Source organism: Prosopis cineraria, unplaced genomic scaffold (assembly GCF_029017545.1).
Source record: "Prosopis cineraria cultivar Desert tree isolate PC_DT_omini unplaced genomic scaffold, ASM2901754v1 PC6, whole genome shotgun sequence".
NCBI classification, from domain to species: domain Eukaryota; kingdom Viridiplantae; phylum Streptophyta; class Magnoliopsida; order Fabales; family Fabaceae; genus Prosopis; species Prosopis cineraria.
This window is the reverse complement of record NW_026555337.1, coordinates 39,065,438-39,086,464: the sequence shown is the minus strand read 5'-3', so window position 1 is coordinate 39,086,464 and position 21,027 is coordinate 39,065,438. Positions and strand designations below refer to the sequence as shown.

General features: G+C 33.2%; 2 protein-coding genes across 2 annotated transcripts; both read left to right on the top strand.

Annotated features, from left to right (window-relative positions):
- Positions 1 to 669: 669 nt before the first annotated feature.
- LOC129314150 (uncharacterized) lies at positions 670 to 8,907 on the top strand. Its single transcript, XM_054957520.1, has 6 exons — positions 670 to 825; positions 1,257 to 1,343; positions 1,436 to 1,627; positions 1,785 to 1,949; positions 7,463 to 7,606; positions 8,527 to 8,907. The coding sequence occupies exons 1-6, from the start codon at positions 670 to 672 to the stop codon at positions 8,905 to 8,907; spliced, it is 1,125 nt and encodes a 374-aa protein (XP_054813495.1).
- Positions 8,908 to 17,425: 8,518 nt separating this feature from the next.
- LOC129312515 (uncharacterized) lies at positions 17,426 to 20,726 on the top strand. The gene is made up of 7 exons (XM_054955158.1): positions 17,426 to 17,630; positions 18,172 to 18,258; positions 18,363 to 18,557; positions 18,684 to 18,848; positions 18,976 to 19,029; positions 19,146 to 19,292; positions 20,158 to 20,726. Exons 1-7 carry the CDS (start codon positions 17,460 to 17,462, stop codon positions 20,533 to 20,535), a joined length of 1,197 nt encoding a protein of 398 aa, XP_054811133.1. The 5' UTR covers positions 17,426 to 17,459; the 3' UTR covers positions 20,536 to 20,726.
- The last annotated feature ends 301 nt before the right edge of the window (positions 20,727 to 21,027 follow it).

Genomic DNA, 21,027 nt, shown 5'->3' with positions numbered 1-21,027 from the left:
AGTTCTTAAATTTTAAAGAATAACTTAAGTCCTTATAAATTTAAAATAGTTTAAATTATAGAGACTTAACTGCATCAAATTTAAAGATTAGAAATTAAATTTTAACTTTGTTAAAATTATAAAAATTAAATTACACAAAATCATAATTTAAGGATTAAGTTTTGCCTAAATCAAAACTGTAGAATCTAAATGATTAATTTCTCTAAATACTAGGGCAAGTAAGATGTTTTTGATCAAAGTCAAGTGAGTGAATTAAAACAAACTGATAATTATTTATTTAAAAGAGAAAATCTTTTGAGATAAGATAACCTCTTAAATGGTGTTAAGATTCTTTAAGAGATTGGTCACATGACTGTGAGGATACCTTGAAAAAAAAAAAAATCACGTGAAGTATGCATGATTGATTGTTTTTCTCAAACTGGTGCAGAAAGCACGTTTGAAAGTGAAAGCTAAGGCAATAGATTGGCTAATAAAGAAGAACTCGAAATATTAAAAAAAGTTTGGGGTTCCGTGACAGTAAAGGCAGCATTAAAAAAAAAAAAGTAATTTCCCAAAAGCATGAATCATCCTATAAATTTGTGCACGATCAAGTCTTGATGAATATCCAGGTGAGAACTTTCCTGTAGTTGCTTGTTTCCTATTTATCAGCTTCAATGGCGAAACTAGGAAATGAAAAAGATCACTTGGAGAGTGAGTGTGTTGTTCTGCTTCTTCTTGTCTTTGGTGCTTGCCAGGGCCTCCACTAGCAATGAAGGATTCGCTAAAGAACTTGAGGTTGACAAGCTTTTGAAGAAGCTGAATAAACCAGCTGTTAAGTCTATTCAGGTATACAACTTAGCTTTGACGACATATGACTCACATTTTCATTCAAATGTTTCTACATAGAAGAAAACTTCAACACTATCAAACTTTCTTAACTTCTACTCTAGATCCGTACGTGTGTTTGGCTTTTAAAACTTAGTTTCTGTTTTAAATAACTAATTTCTTAAAAGTTTTTTCTTGTTTGTTTTTTTTTTAAATTATATTTGTAGAAGTTAGTTTGGGCCTTTACACTCCATGTTTGCAATGGTCGAACTGAAGAAAGAAGATGACCATTTATGTGAAAAATTGAAGATATTAAATCTTTTCTTATGCATTTGGCAGTTAATATTCTAGGCTATATGTACTTTGAGTACATACTTAGGATAAATTATTTGTGGGTTTTAATTATAATATACTATTATATTTGGGTTAAAATTTGGTATTATAAAATGCAGAGCCCTGATGGTGATGTAATCAACTGCGTGCACATTTTAAATCAACCAGTTTTTGATAATCCAAAACTAAAAAATCACAAAATTCAGGTAAAATAATTTATCATAATTTGTCTTTTTTTTGTTTTATTGGATTATCTAACAATATAATGCTAAGGCAAATTATGTCCTATTCCATGAAGATGAGGCCAACATTTCATCCAAAAAGAAGCAATTTTTCATCAAACCCAATTGCTCAAATGTGGCATCAAAGTGGAAGTTGTCCAGAAGGAACCGTTCCTATAAGAAGAACAACAAAAGACGACATACTGAAGGCAGATTCTTTTGAACAATTTAGTGTAAGAAGATCATTGTACTCTACAAATGACCACGAGGTACTACTATTTTCCTTATATATATAGAAGTGTTAATTATCAATATCTTAAAATATAAGGCTTGTAATTTGCTTCATATATTTTTTAAATGCTTGTTTGTGTGTTTTGAATATCGAACATATTTTTCTTTTTTCGTTGTTGCTTCTGGTGCCTCTAGTACGCCCCAGTTAATGTGTCAGGAGATAGATATTATGGAGCCAAGGCATCTATAAATATTTGGAAGCCACGTGTTCAACAATCCAATGAATTTAGTCTCTCTCAAATCTGGATTATGAATCAAGCTGTTCCTAATTATGTTGAGTCCATCGAAGCAGGTTGGCAGGTATTCTATAATCTGGATGAGTACATTTTCATACATTTTTTCAACGAACATTACTTTTTGTCTATCTAATTCCTTGATTTACTGTTTCTCTCGAAAATTAGATCTGTCCAGAAATATATGGGGATGACAACCTGTAATGCTCCGGATATATTATAATATTAATGGAGTAAAACTGACAAAACCAACGTTCACGGAGCGTATTACAATTCAGAAATTGATAAAGGCACTACAGCAGGAATAATGAGAAAATGACAGCAAAGGCATGCAGAAAAGTATAGCAGAAGCAAAACGTAGAGAAGGTTCAGCACAGAGAGAGAGAGATATTCCAATCATTTCACACCCCCTCACATAACCGTATTTGTCGTTATATAGCCTCTTCATCCAACTCGCGCAATTTCCACATTTTCTTCCTCGTGCGTTGGCTCCTTCTTCTAGCTTCCAATGTGGGTTGTAGAATTGGGTTATCCGTTGTGATAGTTGGGCTCCCACTTGGATCTATATCATTTGGGTTCATTACAATTCCCGCCTCGCTAAAATGGACCTTGTCCCCAAGGTCAAAGTGTGGATACAAGTGACTCATGGTGACAGCATCCTCCCAAGTATTTTTGGTGGACCCATTCCAACAAATCCAGACCTGGGAAACCTATTTTTCATTCTGTTGAACTAGCCATGTGTCTTCCACTGCCATAGGCTGCAACAGGGGACCCTCTGGAACTGTAGATAGGGGTAATGGCAAGTAAGACCCCTGAGGTTCTTCTCCGTGAAATTTCTTCAAAAGTGAAACGTGGAATACAGGGTGGATGCGTGCATGATCTGGAAGTAGAAGTTTGTATGCCACTGTCCCTATTCGCTCAACGATTGAAAATGGGCCAAAATATTGTAAGGCTAATTTCTGGTATTTCCTTAGTGCAATAGAGTGTTGACGATAAGGTTGAAGACGGACCAGAACCAAGTTGCCTACTTGGAAAGAAACTTCCGATCGACGTCTGTCTACAAATCGCTTCATTCGTGTTTGAGCCTTCAATAAATTTTGTTTGAGCACCACTGAAAGTTGATCACGTAACTCCAATTATTGATGGACTTCCTAAGGCGTATCTTCTTGTGAGGAGTGGCGAATCAATGGAGGTGGGTCTCTCTTATAAACCACCTTAAATGGGATCATGCCGATAGTAGTATGAAAGGCGGTGTTATACCAAAACTCTACCCAAGGAAGAACTTGTAGCCAGTGACGTGGGTATTCATGCATGAAGCACCGTAAATACATCTCAAGGCATTTGTTCAAAGCTTCTGATTGACCATCCGTTTGAGGGTGGTAGGTTGTACTCACACACAACTTTGTACCCTGTAACTTTATTAAGTGGCAGAAGAAGGCACTAGTAAAAGTCTTGTCCCTATCAGAAATAATCGTTTTTGGCATTCCATGTAGTTTAACCACATTTTGGAGGAAAGCTTCAGTAACAATGGGGCTGGAGAAGGTGCTTGGCAGTGGAATGAAATGGCCATATTTGGATAATCGGTCAATAACCACAAGAATAACGGAAAAACCCTTAACTAGTGGCAAGCCGGTGATAAAATCTATAGCTATATCTTCCCAAATGTGATTAGGAATAGGCAACAGATTCAATCCAGTAGGATGAAGCTAAGACAATTTTGCTTGTTGGCATATAGCACAATGTCGAACAAAGTTTCTTATATCTCGTCGTATATGAGCCCAGAAGAAAAGTCGAGCAATGCGATGAAAAGTACGGAGGAACCCTGCATGTCTACCTATTGTTGAAGAATGAAACTCATGTAAGATCTTATGAATCAAATCTGGCTGATCGTGAGGTATGACCAGGCGATTCCCCCAATATAAATCTTCTTGCCTTATCTGATATTTTGGCATAGACTGTGGGTCACTTAGCACTCTGTTTTTAAGATCAAAAATTAGAGAAGATTCTCACACCTTGTTATAGAATTCCTCAATGAATACATTTTCTATCTGTGTTAAAGCCATAATCATAGCCCATAAAAGAGCATCGGCAGCTTGATTGTGCTTCCCAGGTCGGTATTCAATATTAAATTGATACCCCAATAATTTTAGAAGACATGCCTCTTGTTCTGGGGTCTGAATCTTCTAATCTAACAAATGCTTTAGGCTAGCATGGTCTGTCCTGATTGTGAATTGGTTTCTAAACAAATAATGTCGAAATTTTGAAACTGCCTCAGTAATGGCATACAACTCTCAAGTGTATACAGATTTAGCCTGCATTATGGTTGAGAGTTTCTTTGAATAAAAATAAATCGGATGGTTGTCTTGGCTCAGAATTGCTCCAATTCCTACTCTGGACGCATCCGTTTCTAACACAAATGATTTAGTGAAATCCGGCAACGCTAGTATCGGTGCTTCAGTCACTGCCTTTTTTAGATTATCGAAAGCCTCTTAGGCCTCTGAAGTCCATATGAATTGATCTTTGGCCAAGAGTTTTGTAAGTTGGCCAGTAACTTGGGCATAATTTTTTATAAACCTTCGATAATACCCACTCAAGCTTAAGAATCCTTTAAGCTGTGTGACATTTGTTGGGCTCGACCATAATTGAATGACCTTCACCTTTGCATCATCTATCGCTACCCCTTGGGCTTAGACGACATGGCCTAAATATTCTATCTGGGACTGGCCGAAAGCACACTTAGTCATTTTGGCAAGTAATTGATGTCGTTCCAGTAGGCTCAAAATAATTTCCACATGCTGTAAATGGAGATCCCACGTGGCACTGAAGATTAGTATATCATAAAAAAAAATCAAGACAAACCATCGGAGAAATGGTCAAAAAACTGAGTTCATTAGCGATTGGAAAGTAGCCAGTGCATTTGTTAATCCGAAAGGTATCACCAACCATTCATAAAGCCCTTGATGTGTTCTGAATGCAGTTTTCTCTTTATCTATCTCTTTCATCAAGATCTGATGGTAGCCAGAACGGAGGTCGAGCTTCGAATAAAAAACAGAGCCATGAAGTTCATCTAAAAGCTCATCGACAGTCGGCATGGGAAACGAGTCTTTCACTGTGACTACATTTAACGCTCGATAATCAATGCAAAATCGCCACGTGCCGTCTTTCTTTTTCACAAGAATCACTGGTGCTGAAAAAGGGCTCGTGCTCTGTTGTATCAATCCATCTAAAAGCAATTCAGAGACCATTTTCTCTCTCTCTGTTTTCTGACTATACGGATATCTGTATGGTCTCACTCTGATAGGTCCTATCCCAGGTTGCAACTCAATCCTATGTTCACATTCTCGTCGGGGAGGCAAACCATGAGGTTGGGAAAATACAGAGCGATATCTCTGTAATAATACAGCCATGTTAGGTGCAATTTCTTCTAAAATTTTTAGCTCTTTTGGGTCTTCTTCCAGCTTCTCGATCATATAATACTCCACCACAGTATCAGTGTGTTGAATTCTCACCAAATGGTGAAATTGTACTTGAGCTATTGAGGAGCCTCGCACACCTTTAAGAGTCACAAATTTCCTGTTCTGAACAAATTTTATAGTAGAAGTACTGTAGTCCGCCACATGCGGACCCAATGTCTCAAGCCAATCTGCTCCTATCACTACATCAACACCAGCAACAGGTAAAACAAATAAAGTCAATAATAGGGTATAACCATTAATGATTACTAGTATATTTGTGACCATCTCTTTACTTTTCATTATTTGACCCGTTCCACCCAATATTCGAACTTCAGTTGTGTGCTCTACTGGAATTTTTAGATGATGAACTATTCTAGGATGTATGAAGTTATCGGAGCTTCCTCCATCAAGCAATACTGAACCTCTGAACCCATGATCATTCCAGTAAAACGGATTGTGGCTAAACCCTAGGTACCTTGAAGAGCATGGAGAGATAGATGATGGAGAGTAGCCTCGTGCTCCAGCTCAGCCGATGGATCCTTTGTTTTCTCTTCCTCTATCCCTGTTTCCTCATCACCTATCAGCATCATTAGTTGCTTGTTGGGGCATCGATAATTTGGAGCAAACTTCTCATCACAGGTATAACATAATCCCTTCTCTCGCTGTATCTATATCTTTGGAGTGGGTAATAATGGTGGTAAATTTACCTTGCCTCCTCCACTGGATAAAGAGGCTCCTGAAGCACCTATATTAGGCACAATAGCTCTACTGGAGGAAGAGCCACTGAAGGCACTATTATAGGTTCGGGGTTTGGTTCCTGTCACACCATAAATAACTGTTTCAAAGAATAATCTAGCAAGAGTCATAGCTTTCAATACCGTGTTGGGTTGTTGAACCAGAACGTCTCGTCTAATTTCCAACTTCAACCCCCCTATGTAGCAGTCAAGCAAAGCTTGCTCAGTGATCTCCGCCGGTTGGTTTGCCATTGACATAAACTTGTTATTATACTCCTCTAAGGAGCCTTGTTGTGTCAGCTTGAAGAGTTGAGCTCTTGCACAATTAAACTTGGATGGGCCGTATTGCTCTTCAATGGCGCAAGCTAACGCAGCCCAGTCATGCACCTTCTGAGCTTTCTCCATCATTTGGAACTAGGGTAAAATATCTCCATCTAGATGCACAGAGGCAAGAACCAAACGTTGTGGGTCTTTGATCTCATAGTATTTGAAATATTGTTCTGCTCGAAACAACCACTACAGTGCATCAGTGTCATCGAAGTGAGGGAAGTCTCTCTTCACCTGTCTGTTTTGTCCCCCATAGTACCTTATCGGCGAGTAACCTGTAGTATGTAAAGGTGAACCTCCAAATCCTTCAGGGCTAGGTTGTTTAAACCTTCAATTCAGATTATATATTAACTTCATTAGCTCATCCATGAGTCCTTCAAGTCGGTTGAATCTACCTTCAGCATGCTCAGCAAATTCATTGTTCTTTCTCACTTCAGCTTGAAGCTCTTTCAGTCTAGTATTTTTTGCCATTATCTCTCAATGAAAGCATCAAATCTATAATGCTCTGGATATATTATAATATTAATGGAGTAAAACTGACAAAACCAACATTAACGGAGCGTATTACAATTCAGAAATTGATAAAGGCACTACAGCAGGAATAATGAGAAAATGACAGCAAAGGCATGTAGAAAAGTATAGCAGAAGCAGAAACGTAGAGAAGGTTCAGCACAGAGAGAGAGAGAGAGAGAGAGAGAGATATTCCAATCATTTCACACCCCCTCACGTAACCGTATTTGTCATTATATAGCCTCTTCATCTAACTCGCGCAATTTCCACATTTTCTTCCTCGTGCGCTGGCTCCTTCTTCTAGCTTCCAATGTGGGCTGTAGAATTGGGTTATCCATTGTGATAGTTGGGCTCCCACTTGGATCTATATCATTTGGGTTCATTACAATTCCCGCCTCGCTAAAATGGACCTTGTCCCCAAGACTTTTTACTTCCTGGATAGTAAGTTCAAATTTCCTACAGACATATAATTTCTTATTTTCCTCAAACCATTAGTATTTGTGTTGTTAATTATCATTATATTATTTTTAATACATTCCTTTTTCATCTCACAGAGGGACTCATATCGAACTTTATGTTATAACCTTGATTGCCAGCCTGGCTTTGTTCAAGTTGATAACTCAATAGTAATGAGAAGCAGCCTACAACCATCTGTCTATGGTGGTTCTCAAAATGTATTATCCATCCTTATCAGGAAGGTGTTAACTCAGTTACAACTCATTCTTGCTCAAAGTTTAACTTGGTGCAAGATGAATTCATAGGCCGGTTTTGAGGAAAAAGCAAATTGAACCAAACTAATCGGTTGACCAAAGCTTGGGGTCTATTTGATTTTTTCTTCTAATCGGTCTGGTTTGGTTTAGTTTATGTTTGGATTAAATTTGGGTTTTTTGGATACTTTTCATAATCAATGTGTGTGTGTGTGTGAACATTTACTATTAATTTTAACTATTAATTAATATTTTCAATGAAAGAAATCTCTTGAAAACAAAATAATATTTTTTAACAATTATTTAGCACATTTAAATATTAAAAACTAATATGTTATCCTAAAAACACTTGATTGCAAAATTTAATTATCATAAAAAACTATAGACAATATTAAATTAATGGTAACATATTTTTGACTAGTTATTTGTAGATAACTACATTTTGGATTGAGAAAAAAATTAAGACAAATTTATAAAATATATAAAATAATTATAATAAAACTTGGTTTTGTTTAGTTCAAGAGATAAAAACTTGAATTAAACCAAACAAATCAGTTTTACCAAAATAAAAAAACAAAGCAGACTTTATTTATAATTAGTTTTGATTAGTTCATATCTATTTGGATTAGTTTTGAACATCCTTAGGTATGACTTAGGTCCTCAAGTTTTACCCATTTAATCCATTGGTCCCTACACTTTATAACTCAATTACAACTTAATCTCTTAAAAACTATATATTAATTTTTTCTCTCTCTTTCTTTTGCAAGAACACGTATTCCTTGAGAAATCCAAACAATTCAATCCACCAATTAATAAATTTCAAAGAATCCCTAATGGACCACGTCATATGATTCCACTATTTTGTAAAATATAGTCACACAATTATAATGATGATAATAATGATTGAGCAGGATCCAAAAACTGGAAACTGGTGGATGCAAGTTGGGAATACATCTGTAGGATACTGGCCAGCTTCTTTGTTCAATCGCATAAATACTGCTGGTGCAACCCATGTAGGGTGGGGCGGTGAAATAGTAAACCTGAGATCCAATGGGCAACACACCACAACAGGCATGGGAAGTGGCTACTTCCCTCAAGAAGGTTATGGCAAGGCTAGCTTTTTCAAGGAGCTTTCTATTGTTGATGCAAATAATAATCTTGTCTCTCCTAAATACCTTAACACTTACGTTTCCAATCCCTATTGCTACACTGTTTCCCCTTATCGCTCTTCTAATGATTGGGGTGTCTACTTCTTCTATGGCGGTCCTGGGAGAAACCAATATTGTCGTTAGCCCTTATAATATATGTTGGAAGAAAACAATATAAGGACTTTATTTAACAAGTCCCAAACTATCTATATCTATCAAGAAATAAAGGATATTTTATATAAGATAAGGCTTGTTACAACGAGCTAGTCTTAAAAAGATTGAAATATTATGTAGTGTGATGTTATGCATTGTTATATTGTATCGTATTTGTTATCCTGTGTTCGAATATATGTTACATGATATAATGTGTGATTAAGTTAAGAGACACTACAAAGTGGTATGTGTTAATATAAAAGCACTTGAATACAAAATTCATTAAAAGTAAAATATGAAATATATGTGCGAGAGCACTGCTAGAATATGAAATGTATAGAAGTCTAAATGGATATATATATATATATATATATATATATATTATTGTTTTCCTGATCAAAGAAAATAATTAATCCTTTTCCCTCGTGGTAACTAAGGTTGCCGAAGTGGATTTAGAGTAATATTTAGTTGTGACTGTATTAATAATGAAATGAAAAGCATCTCTTTAATCATCACTCATCTATATTTGAACTTGCTTTTAGATTTTTGCATAGCCTTGACTCTTTTTATTAAGGGTAATGGACTCATTTAAGCTTTTTTTTTTTTCAAAGTTGTTATAGAGTTTTAATAGGTTGAAACTAAGAAATAATAATATCCATATGGAGGTGTTTATTGTTTTAAAAATTAGACCGAACTGTCTGATTTAATAAATTGAATCAAGAACCAGCTCTTGTTTTGGTTCAGTTGACTCCTCAAAACTAGCCACAAAGGAACTGATTGATGACTAAAAAAACTAGTCAAACGCTAGCAAAATCAGTTGAAAACTGGACCAGTTTCCTTAAAAACTTGTCTAAATTAATTAAATTTTTTAAAAAAATTAATTTGTTCATATATATTTCTTATTTAATTATGATATATAAATTAAAAATATATTAATTTAATGTCAACTGGTTCAACCACAATTCGGCCACGGTTGAACTAATGAACCGTGAACCAGTTACTAGTCTGATTCAATAACCGGTCTAGTTTTTAAAACTTTGGAAGTGGTACTCAAAGCTTCAATTCTATTTCATCACGTGGGTCTCTTTTTTAATTAAGGACACTTGGTTAATCTTTTTAAATTATGATAGTAAGAAGAGCCATAAATAATGAGGACAATTTTCAATATCTCAAATACATTTGTTTAATCAATTATAAATACACGATATTGTTATTTTCCATTTATAACGTATGTTTATAAATAAAATGATATCAATACTATTATTCTGTGATTGAAAGATTTTGCTGAGGTTATTGGAGAGTTAGGTTATTCTTAATTTCTAGGCTTTCTTGGTTATTTAAATAAATTAATAATAATTTTAGGTGTGAATATTATAAACATTGAAATTAAAAGAATTTACTAAGGTTGTGTTTGGATGGGTGAATTTAAGTTAGAAATTTAATTTTGAAATATCATATTTGAAATTTGTATATTCTAAATTTTTTGTTTGAATGATATAAAAAATTTCAAATTATAATATTAAAATCCTTTGTTTGAATCTTAAGTAAAATTTCAAAATTCTATACTTGAATTTAAAACAGTTGTCCAATATTGATTGGCGCCAGCAATCCTGTCCTGGTCAGCGCTAGTGGTTCTATCCTAGTTGGCATCGGCGGTTCGATCATAGTGAAAGTTGGCTGTCTAGTCCTGATGAAAGTTGGCTATCTGGTCCTGGTTGTCACTTGCTCTCCAATCCCAATCGGCATTGGTGGTTCAATCTCGATTGAAGTCAGCCATCCAGTCTCAGTCATCACCTGCACTCCAGTCCCAATAGGCATCGGTGATTTAGTCTCAATTGAAGTCGATTATTTGGTCCCAATTGGTAGTGGTGGCATGGTCTTGGTCGCCTCCAACAATCTAGTCCTATTGACATCGTCGGCGATTCGATCCTAATAAAAGTCAGCCATCTAGTCCTAACTGGGGATAGCAGCTCGGTCTTGGTTGCCTCCAGCAATCTGGTCTTATTTGGCACCATTGAAGAGTCAGTTAAATTATAAAGAGATTGAAGTGGGATTTGAAATAAAAAAAGTTTAAAAAGAATTTTAAACTACAAAGAGATTGAGGTAGAACTTGAATTTAGAATTTGGTCAAATCCAAATTTATATATTTTTAATTGCCAAACAATATATTTGGTTCAAATCCAAATTTTTATACATCCAAATATAGCGTTCAGTTATTGAGACATGTTATTAAATCGCCAATTGAGCAACTTGTATGAAATTATATCGTTCCCTTGAGAGTTGGCAATTGTGATAAGTGGCGAAGCCACATGTATTTGAGGAGGGCATATCAAATGAGAAAAATTACTTACGTAATAATGGAGGTATAGGTATTTATATTTTGCACCCCTTCCTTTTTATGGTTTGCATTTTAAATCATTTCATATTATTTTTTAACTCAGATCCAAAATTAATTTTTTTTAACTCAAAAGCCCAATAAATTTTAGCCCACAATTTCAATATACCCAAATAGTAACATTATTTTATAAAAAATTAACATTTATTAAACCTTTAAGAAAATAAGAAAAAAAATAATCTCGCCTGTATTGTTTGAAATCTCAAAACAAATTTGTGGAAAAATTAATTAAAATTGGAAGACACATTATTTATCCATTAGTTTACCTTCTCTTGAAATTAACAATGATATTACCTATTGTCACAGCAATAATTGAAAGACCCTTTTCTGTTATAAAGTTTGTAAAAATTTGGTTGCACAATCAAATGGGGAATCCATGAATGAATGATTATCTCGTGACTTATATTGAAAAAGATATATTTGAAAGCATTAACAATGAACTGATTGTTTAACAATTTCAAAATATGAAACCACATAGAAAAAATTTATAAAGCACGTAATTATTAAATAATTTGTTATTTTTTAAAATTATGAATATGTAAATGATTTCGCCCCACTGATTGTGATAATCAGTGGTGAAGCCACATACAAGTGAGTGCAGGCACCCCCAATTGATGTAGAATTTTAAATTTTGCACCCTCTTCTTTTCATATTTTGCATCCCATCTTTTTAACGTTTTGAACATTAAATCCATTTTATTCTTTCTCTAAACTCAAAACAATTTTTTTTTAAATACTTTTTCACTCAAAGTCCAATGATATAATAAATCTATATAATTGATTTTTGAAAAAAAAAATTAAAAAAAGAAAATTGCCCCCTCTAACCCAAGGTCTGGCTCCAGCCGCCGGTATCCTATTCTTGCAGATTCCAAAGCCTATATGAATGTTGAGATATCTTCTAATTAAAGATGTCAACTTCAAATCCAAACTCTACCAGAGGCCTACCGGAAAACGAAATGCCAATCTCCCTAAAATAAAGGTTCAATCTCAAGCTACTGTCAAGTTTATTTTCAGATGGAATTTCTCTTGGTTATTGCTTATCAGGTCCTATATTATTTTTGCTTCATCCACATGAAATTACCATATTGCCCTTATAAAAAAAATCAGAGATCAGAAATCGCACGCTTGCAATAGCATTCATTTCCTCCTTTCTTCCTTCACCTTTAGCATTCAAAGAATCCAGAGCAAGAGAGACACTGAGAGAGCGTCGATCAGCAATCCCATTGTTCACTTCTTTGCCGTGCTCTTCATTGCCCATCTCGTCGCTGGTGACTGTGAAGTGTTTGACGCTGCCGTTGTACAGTCGTCTTTCCCTTTGCTGTTCTATCTCCTTCACTCTCGTTTGTGTTAGTGGTGTGTGGGGGAGTCAAATCACCCAAAAACTGGAGGTGCTCTCCCGAATCCTCATGTTTCTTGAAGCTTTTGTTAATATGAAAATTATCAAGGTGGTTATAATTTCAATATAAATATATTTACTTTTGGAAATGGAAAAATGTCTTAGTTTAAGGCTTATGGAATGTGTGACATAGTTCACATCACTTGCCAATCACTCTCTATTTTCGGGACATGATTGTTGCCTTTAGTAGTTTCTTTTGCAATTGGCTATCAACTATAGTCAAGGAAAACTGCTCTCAAGAATTGGAGTCTATCTTCCTAAGCTTGTCTTCACTCATGATCAATTATATGTTTTGCATTGTCAAGAGTTAAGAAGAAGGTCTAAAATTACTCATCCATGATGCAGAACAAAAACCCTAGAGTAGTACAATCAATATTGTTTACAGGAAGATTTTTCAGAATGTTAACCTGTAACAAAACTTGGAAATATTTCTTTTTTGAATATTGGTTACAATTGTGGACTAAATATAATAACTTCAATTATCATCCACATTTTTTTCAAAAGTTTTCAACATATCTTCAAGAAAAATTTCTTCGATTGGTTTCAATTATCTTCAGTTTGCTACAAGAGTTTTCATTAATCTTAAAAAATCTTCAAACAATTTTCTTAAAGATACGTTGAAGACTTTTGAAGAAATACGAAATATTTTTTTTAGGGATTCTTCTTAAATAAAACAAATTTTCATAATAGAACATCAAATTTTTAGGAAAATTTTGTTGAAGTATAGAAATAATTTAACAAACATTCAAATTCAAATAATTTTGAAGAGATGATTGGTGAGGGTCATGTTTTGTATTAAATTTGGATGACCCAGAACTTATCAGAGATGATAACGGTGAAGCACCCATGCTAGTCCGTTGAACAGTACTGCTGTGAGATTTCCACAAATGCTTTCTAATCTCGTATTTTGAAGCTGCAAATAATGCAAAACTCATTTTTTTTTTTTTAAATAAATATCTCTTTCGTGAAGTTTCGGAGTTTTAACAGACTGAGATGAGACAGTCACGTGGGGTGGTATCCTCTTCCTTGTCGGGGTAGAGTTTCATTTTCGGGTCGATGTTTTTTTATATCTTCTCAAATATTCCTCCGGTCTCATATATTAATTACCTTTTAAAAATATAATCTGATTCACTTCATAAGTTACTTGTTGATGAGATTGTTTTATTTTAAATTAAAATTTTTAAACTACTTTTAAAAAGTAAGAGAGAGAAAGACAGAAAAATAATATTATATTATTTGTTTATTTTTTATTTTTTACTTGAGGATTATATTTAAAATTTTACTTATTTTTATTCCTTATACTTTTATTATATTAATATTGATGAAATTAATAAAAATAACTTATAAATAAAATTGAAAAAAGTATTAAATTTTATGGCATTGAATGTGACTTGAGAAAATCTTTGCATTGAGTGGTCCCCACCAGCCCCACAATAACAGAAGACTAGCTCCCAATTCCCACAAGTCATCCTTCAATCATTATCCTTGGGGGTGAGTAAAATCAAAAACCAAATCAAATTAAATTAAGTTTGATCGAACCGAATTAAATTCAGTTCGGTTTGTTCGGTTTAAAAGTTTGGTTTGGTTTTTCTTAAAACAAATTTTGGTTTAAATGGTTTGGTTTGGTTAGAAAAGTAAGAAACCAAATAGACCGAATAAACTAAAATAATTAATATTTTTTTAAAAAAATAGATCTATAGTTTTTGTATTTTATAAAGATTATTTTTAGTTTTTTTTTAGTACTAAAAGTGGACCAGAATATTACACTCTGATCCACACATTAGGCCCACAGCATCTATCCTTGAAGGTTATTTTTAGTTTGATGAGAAAATAACATTAGATAAATAAAGATGAGAAAATAACACAACCTAGCCCAACCCATTTGGTAGCCCATGTAATATTCTCTTCATCTCACATTAACCCTAATTATTTATCATCTTCTTATCGCCGCACACCCTATCTCAGGCACTCCAAAGTCCAAACCCTTGCCTCACCTCCGTTCGTCTCATCTCAATTCACCTCTCCTTCTCCATCACAATTTCTGCATTTAGTCTCATCCCAGTACTTGGTTTGCCCCTCCTTCTCCATTGCGATTTCTGTTGTCTGATATCAGTTCTTCATGTCAACCAAGAGATACTCTGAAACGGTAACAAAATATTAGACTTCCCCACGCCTTATCTCGGTTCGTGTTGTTCTCGGTTGTTTCCTTCTCTGTTGGTTCATATTCTTCTCAGTTCTTCATCTTAGCCAATTTCAGTCTGTATTGTTCTTGGATGGTAGTTGTTCAATAACTGAAAAATCTAACCGAATTGAACCATTAAACTTCAATCAGTTTGATTTTCATTCGATTACTTCCAGTACTTCGGTTCGGTATGGTCAAAAATATTGGTGAAGTTTGGTTTCTCGAGTTTCTCAGATTAGAACCGAACCGAACCATAAAAATTGATGCTCACTCTTGATTTTCCTCACACTGTTTCCACAATTGACTATTACTCTTTCAGTAGCTGGACACCTTTAAACATAATTTTTAATTCAAAATGTAGGATAGTTTGTAATAATTAAATCACTATTTTTCAATTTTACCCTTTCTTTATTAGTGTGAAGGTATTTAATATAATTATCATGATTTAAAATCAAGAATAAAAATGAAAGCACATATCATTTTTTATATAATATAAAATAGCTAATTTTTCTTTTTTAAGATACGTGAACGATTAAAAATGTTCCACTAAGGACAGGGGGGAATACATCAGTATATGCTCGTTTTCTTTTGTTTTTTGTTTTTTTTTTCTTTTTGTTTGTCCTGTCAAACACGGAACGCTCTTGTGCTTTACTTGAATTATTGTTTGGGTCAATTTTTCATTTGAGGTCCTAGACATCTCTCTGCGCTCACTTTGGGCAATTATTTTTTTTTTTTAAAAAAAAAGGGGTTTGTTTTATACAAAAGAACCAAAACAAACTCCACAAAAGTGGATTTTTTTTTCTTTTAAGAAAAGCAGTTGTTTTGCAAAAGCAATTCCACGTATTAACATTTAATAGCAAACAATGAGATCACCAGAACTCACTCCTATTGTTGGGGGATAAGGCACGCATATATATCATATATGTGGTGGTTTGAACTCACTGGACTGATCTTTGTATGATCATCTTCGAAAGGAGCATATAGATAAGCAAGCAATTGTAAATACTTATGATTATCACAAAATAATTGAAAACAAATGAAAAAGAAAAATGCAAGTCCATGAAAGCAAGCACATCAATTACTAAGTTTTCATATTGACTGAGTCCATTCACATTTAGACAATCTAGCTATAAGATAACAAAATTATATGTGTCAAATCAAAACAAAAAACAAAATTTTATGTGACTGTGTGTGAATCACACCGTTTGTAAGTCTGCAACTAATTGACGTACCTGAAAAGAAGGGTAATATCAGCGTGTCCCGTAATGCCAGTGAACGACATTGAGCTCCATTGAGTCGATGACATCATCGATCATCTATCATCTCAGTTTACCAATGATCAATACAATTCTCTTGTCTTTCTCAACCTCGACAAACTTTCCCAGCTCTTTTCTTTTCATTTACTTAAGTAAATTATTTATTTATTTTTTCTTCAGTACATTTTTCTGAGATTCTATACTATCTAATTAGATTTGAATGTTGTTGAGTATAATTGAGATAACCTTAATCTTTTTTTTTAATTGAATAAATTTATGACTTAATTTCAGAGCTCATTATGACCTGGCCAAGCCTTAAGTTTAAACTTAATCTAAATGGGAATCGAGTTTCTTCCACTTTACTTACCATCATTCATAAGTCAATGGTTTTTTTTTATTATATATATATATATATATATGATTTTTTGTTAAATATATGTGATTTTTTATTAAATAATATATTTTATTACTTTTTTGTGATGGAAGAATTTGATACTGAAGGTAGAGAGAATTGTGTTTAAATTTAATTTTATATTATAGAAAATTAACTATTTAGTCCGTATAGCTTTTATGTAGTTGTAATTCAATTCTTAAATTTTAAATCAATGCAACTCAATTCCTACACCACAACTTGAATTAGGTTGAAACTTATTTTTTTAATTTTTCACTCACCACAACTCAATTCATGTAGTTTCAACAATTTAAAATATTAGTTCTTAAGTTTCAAGGAATAACTTTAATGCTTATAATTTTATTGTCTAATATAATGACCAATATTTTAACTTGTTAAGATTTTATAAATTATAGGAATTGAATTGCATCCAATTAAAGTTCATGAATTGAATTTTAATTGAGTTAAAATTTTTGAAACTAAGTTGCATCAATTCATAGTTTAAGGACCAAGTTTTAGCTGAATTAAAAATATAAGGTCCAAATGAACAATTTCTTCTCAATTATATCAGGGGAATTAAGATGCTTTTTCAGAAACAGTCAAAGTCAGTTAATTTAAACTAAGTGACAATAATTTAAAATAGTGGTATGTTGAATTGCTTTTCTCAAACGCGTGCAGAAGACAAGTCCAAATAGTAAATTTGGCTTTTCCACAGTTGATTCCACCTATGGTCCAAAATATTGATGGTGATCCGTGACGGCAAAGGCAGACAACTAAACAAGTAATTTCAGTGAAAAAAAAGGACAATCAAGTAATTTCCGAAAAGCATGAATCATCCTATAAATTTGTGCATGATCAAGTCTTGGAGAATATTCACATGAGAACTTTCATTCAAGTGCTTGTTTCCTTTGTCTCAGCTCTTCAATGGCGAAACTAGGAAATGAAAAGATCAGTTGGATAGTGAGTGTGGTGTCCTGCTTCTTCTTGTCTTTGGTGCTTGCCATGGCCACCACTAGCAATGAAGGATCTGGCAAGGAACTTGAGGTTGAGAAGCTTTTGAAGAAGTTGAATAAACCAGCTGTTAAGTCTATTAAGGTATACAATTTAACTTCTTCGACTAGTTTTCATTATGACTGACATTTTAATTCAAATGTTTCTACATAAAAGAAAACTTCAACACTATTCAACCTTTTTTTAACTATTAGTTGTCAATCTTCTTAGTTCAGTTGTCATTGAACCCTATAGTAATTAATTTTTTTATGTGAGACTTTAATGTATTTCTCCCTAACTTTGACTCTATGTCTGTGTGTTTTGGCTTCTAAAACTTGATTAGTTTCTGTTTTAAATATATAATTTCTTAAAAGTATTTTTTTCTTTTTTTTTCCTTTCAAAACTATATTTGTAGAACGTTAGTTTGGGCCTTTTCTATCCATGCTTGCATTGTTCGAGGTGAAGAAAGGTGTCCTTTTATATGAAAAATTAAAGACATGAAATCTTTTCTCATGCATTTGGCAGTTAATTATGTTCTAGAATATATGTGATAGAAAGATATAATCAAGCAATATGTTATTATTTTTGGGTTTTAATTATAATTTACTATTATATTTGGGTTAACATTTGGTATCATAAAATGTAGAGCCCTGATGGTGACATAATTGATTGCGTGCATATTTTAAATCAACCAGTTTTTGATAATCCAAAACTGAAGAATCACAAAATTCAGGTAAAATAATTTATTTTAACTTGTCATTTTTTTATTGGATTTTCTAACTCACAATTCTGAGGCCAATTATATATATATATATATATATATATTATTCCATGCAGTTGAGGCCAACATTCTATCCAAAAAGAAGCAATGTTTCAAAATCAAACCCAATTGCTCAAATGTGGCACCAAAGTGGAAGTTGTCCAAAAGGAACCGTTCCTATAAGAAGAACGACAAAAGAGGACATATTGAGGGCAGATTCTATCAAAGAATTTAGTATAAGAAGATCATTATACTCCACGGAAGGCCACGAGGTACTACTATTTTCCTTATATATATATATATATTTTTTTTCATTTTTGTTGTTAAAAATTGCCTGTTTTTGTGTTTTGCATATTGAATATATTTTTCTTGTTTCGTTGTTTGTTCGGAGCCTCTAGTATGCCGTAGCTGATTTGAGGGGAGATAGATATTATGGAGCCCATGCATCTATAAACATTTGGAAGCCCTCTGTTCAAGAATCCAATGAATTTAGTCTCTCTCAAATTTGGATTTTGAATCGTGATGATCCTAATAATGTTGAGAGCATCGAAGCTGGTTGGCAGGTATTCTATAATTTCTGTCGAGTTACATGTACAAACGCCTGATGGATGAGTACACTTTCATACGTTTTTTCAATAAATACAACTTTTTTCTATCTAATTCCTTGATTTATTGCTTCTGGAAAATTAGATCTCTCAACAAATATATGGGGATTACAACCCTAGACTTTTTGTCTTCTGGACTGTAAGTTCAAATTTCTTACCAACCTATAATTTCTTGTTTCCTAAAACCATTTGTATTTGTGTTGTTAATTAATTACTGTTATACTATTTTTAATACATTCATTTTTTGTCCCACAGAGGGACTCATATCGCAATATAAGGTGTTACAACTTGAATTGCCAGCCTGGCTTTGTTCAAGTTGATAACAAAGTAGCGGTGCGAAGCAGCCTACAACCATCTAAATATGGTGGTTCTCAAAATGTATTATCGATGCTTATCAGGAAGGTATTAACTAGGTTACAACTCATTTTTGCTTAAAGTTTAACTCGGCGTGATGAAGGGTGTTTATAGGTTCATTTTGGTTCAGTTTTGAGAAAAAACCAAACCAAACCATTTGGTTCACCAAAACATGGGACCTACTCGATTTCTTTCCCAATCAGCTTTGTTTGATTTAGTTTAGGTTTGGAACAAGTTTAAATTTTTTATATGATATTTTTCATAATTAATGTGTGTGTGTATATATATATATGAATATTTACTATTAATTTTTAACAATTAATTAGTATTTGCAATGAAAAAGATCTTTCGAGAACAAAAGAATATTTTTTAACAATTATTTATTTCATTTAAATATTAAAAACTAATATGTTCTTAAAAAACTTGACTATAAAATTAAAAATTTATCATAAAAAACTATAGTCAATATTAAACTAATTGTAATATATGTTTATTAGTGATTTATTGATAGCAAGATTTTGGAAAGAGAAACGATTTTAGACAAATTTATGAAAATATATAAAATAATTATAATCGAATTGGTTTGATTTGGTTCAAGATACAAAAACCTCAACTGAAACAAGCCAATCAATTTTGGCAAATAAAAAACCAAACTAGACCTCTTTCATAATCAGTTTCAATCCATTTATATTGGTTTGGTTCGACTTAGTTTACAACTTACCTCCTAGAAAACTAGATATATTAATTGTACCTTTCGTTCTTTATTTTGCAAGAACATATATTCCTTGAGAAATCCAAACAATTCAAATAAACTATAATAAACATCAAAGAACCCCTAATGGCTCAATGCCATATGATTCCGCTATTTGGTAATAATAATAATTATTATTTTATTATTATAATGATTGATCAGGATCCAAGTTCTGGAAACTGGTGGATGCAAGTTGGGAATACATATGTAGGATACTGGCCAGGTTCTTTATTCAGTCGCATGTCTACGGGTGCATCAAATGTACAGTGGGGTGGTGAAATAGTAAACTTGAGATCTAATGGGCAACACACCACAACAGACATGGGAAGTGGCTATTTCCCCCAAGAAGGTTATGGCAAGGCGAGCTTTTTCAAGGAGCTTTCTATCGTTGATGCAAATAATAATCTTGTCTCTCCTAAAAACTTTGGCCTTATCGTTACCAATCGCAATTGCTACGATATCACCTCTTATGCCTATTCGAATGATTTGGGTGTCTACTTCTACTATGGCGGTCCTGGGAGAAATCCAAATTGTCCTTAGCCCTTATTATGCAATCTTGGTGGGTGGCAAGTATATGTTGGAATAAAACAATATGAGGACTTCATTTAAAAAGTCCGAAACTATCTATTTATATCAAGGCAATTAATAAGGGATATTGTATAAGATAAGGCTTGTTACAACAAGTCTTAATAAGATTGAAATATTATGTAGTGTGATATTATGCAATGTTATGTTGTATCATATTTGGTTATCCTATGTGTGATCACGTTATTATAACATAAAAGAAGTCCCACATTTAAAAATTTAAAGATAGATCATAAATATATAAGCTTAGAAAATATCTAACTAAATAACTTAAACTATTTTAGTGGAGTATACTATTCTTAAGCATACTTAATATAAAAAATTTAATACACGTAACATGATATAACAGTGGAAAACGTGCATAAAATGCATACTCCATATGTATAATATGTTTAAGCGAAGAGACACTAGAAAGTGGTATATGTTAATATAAAGGGATTTGAATAG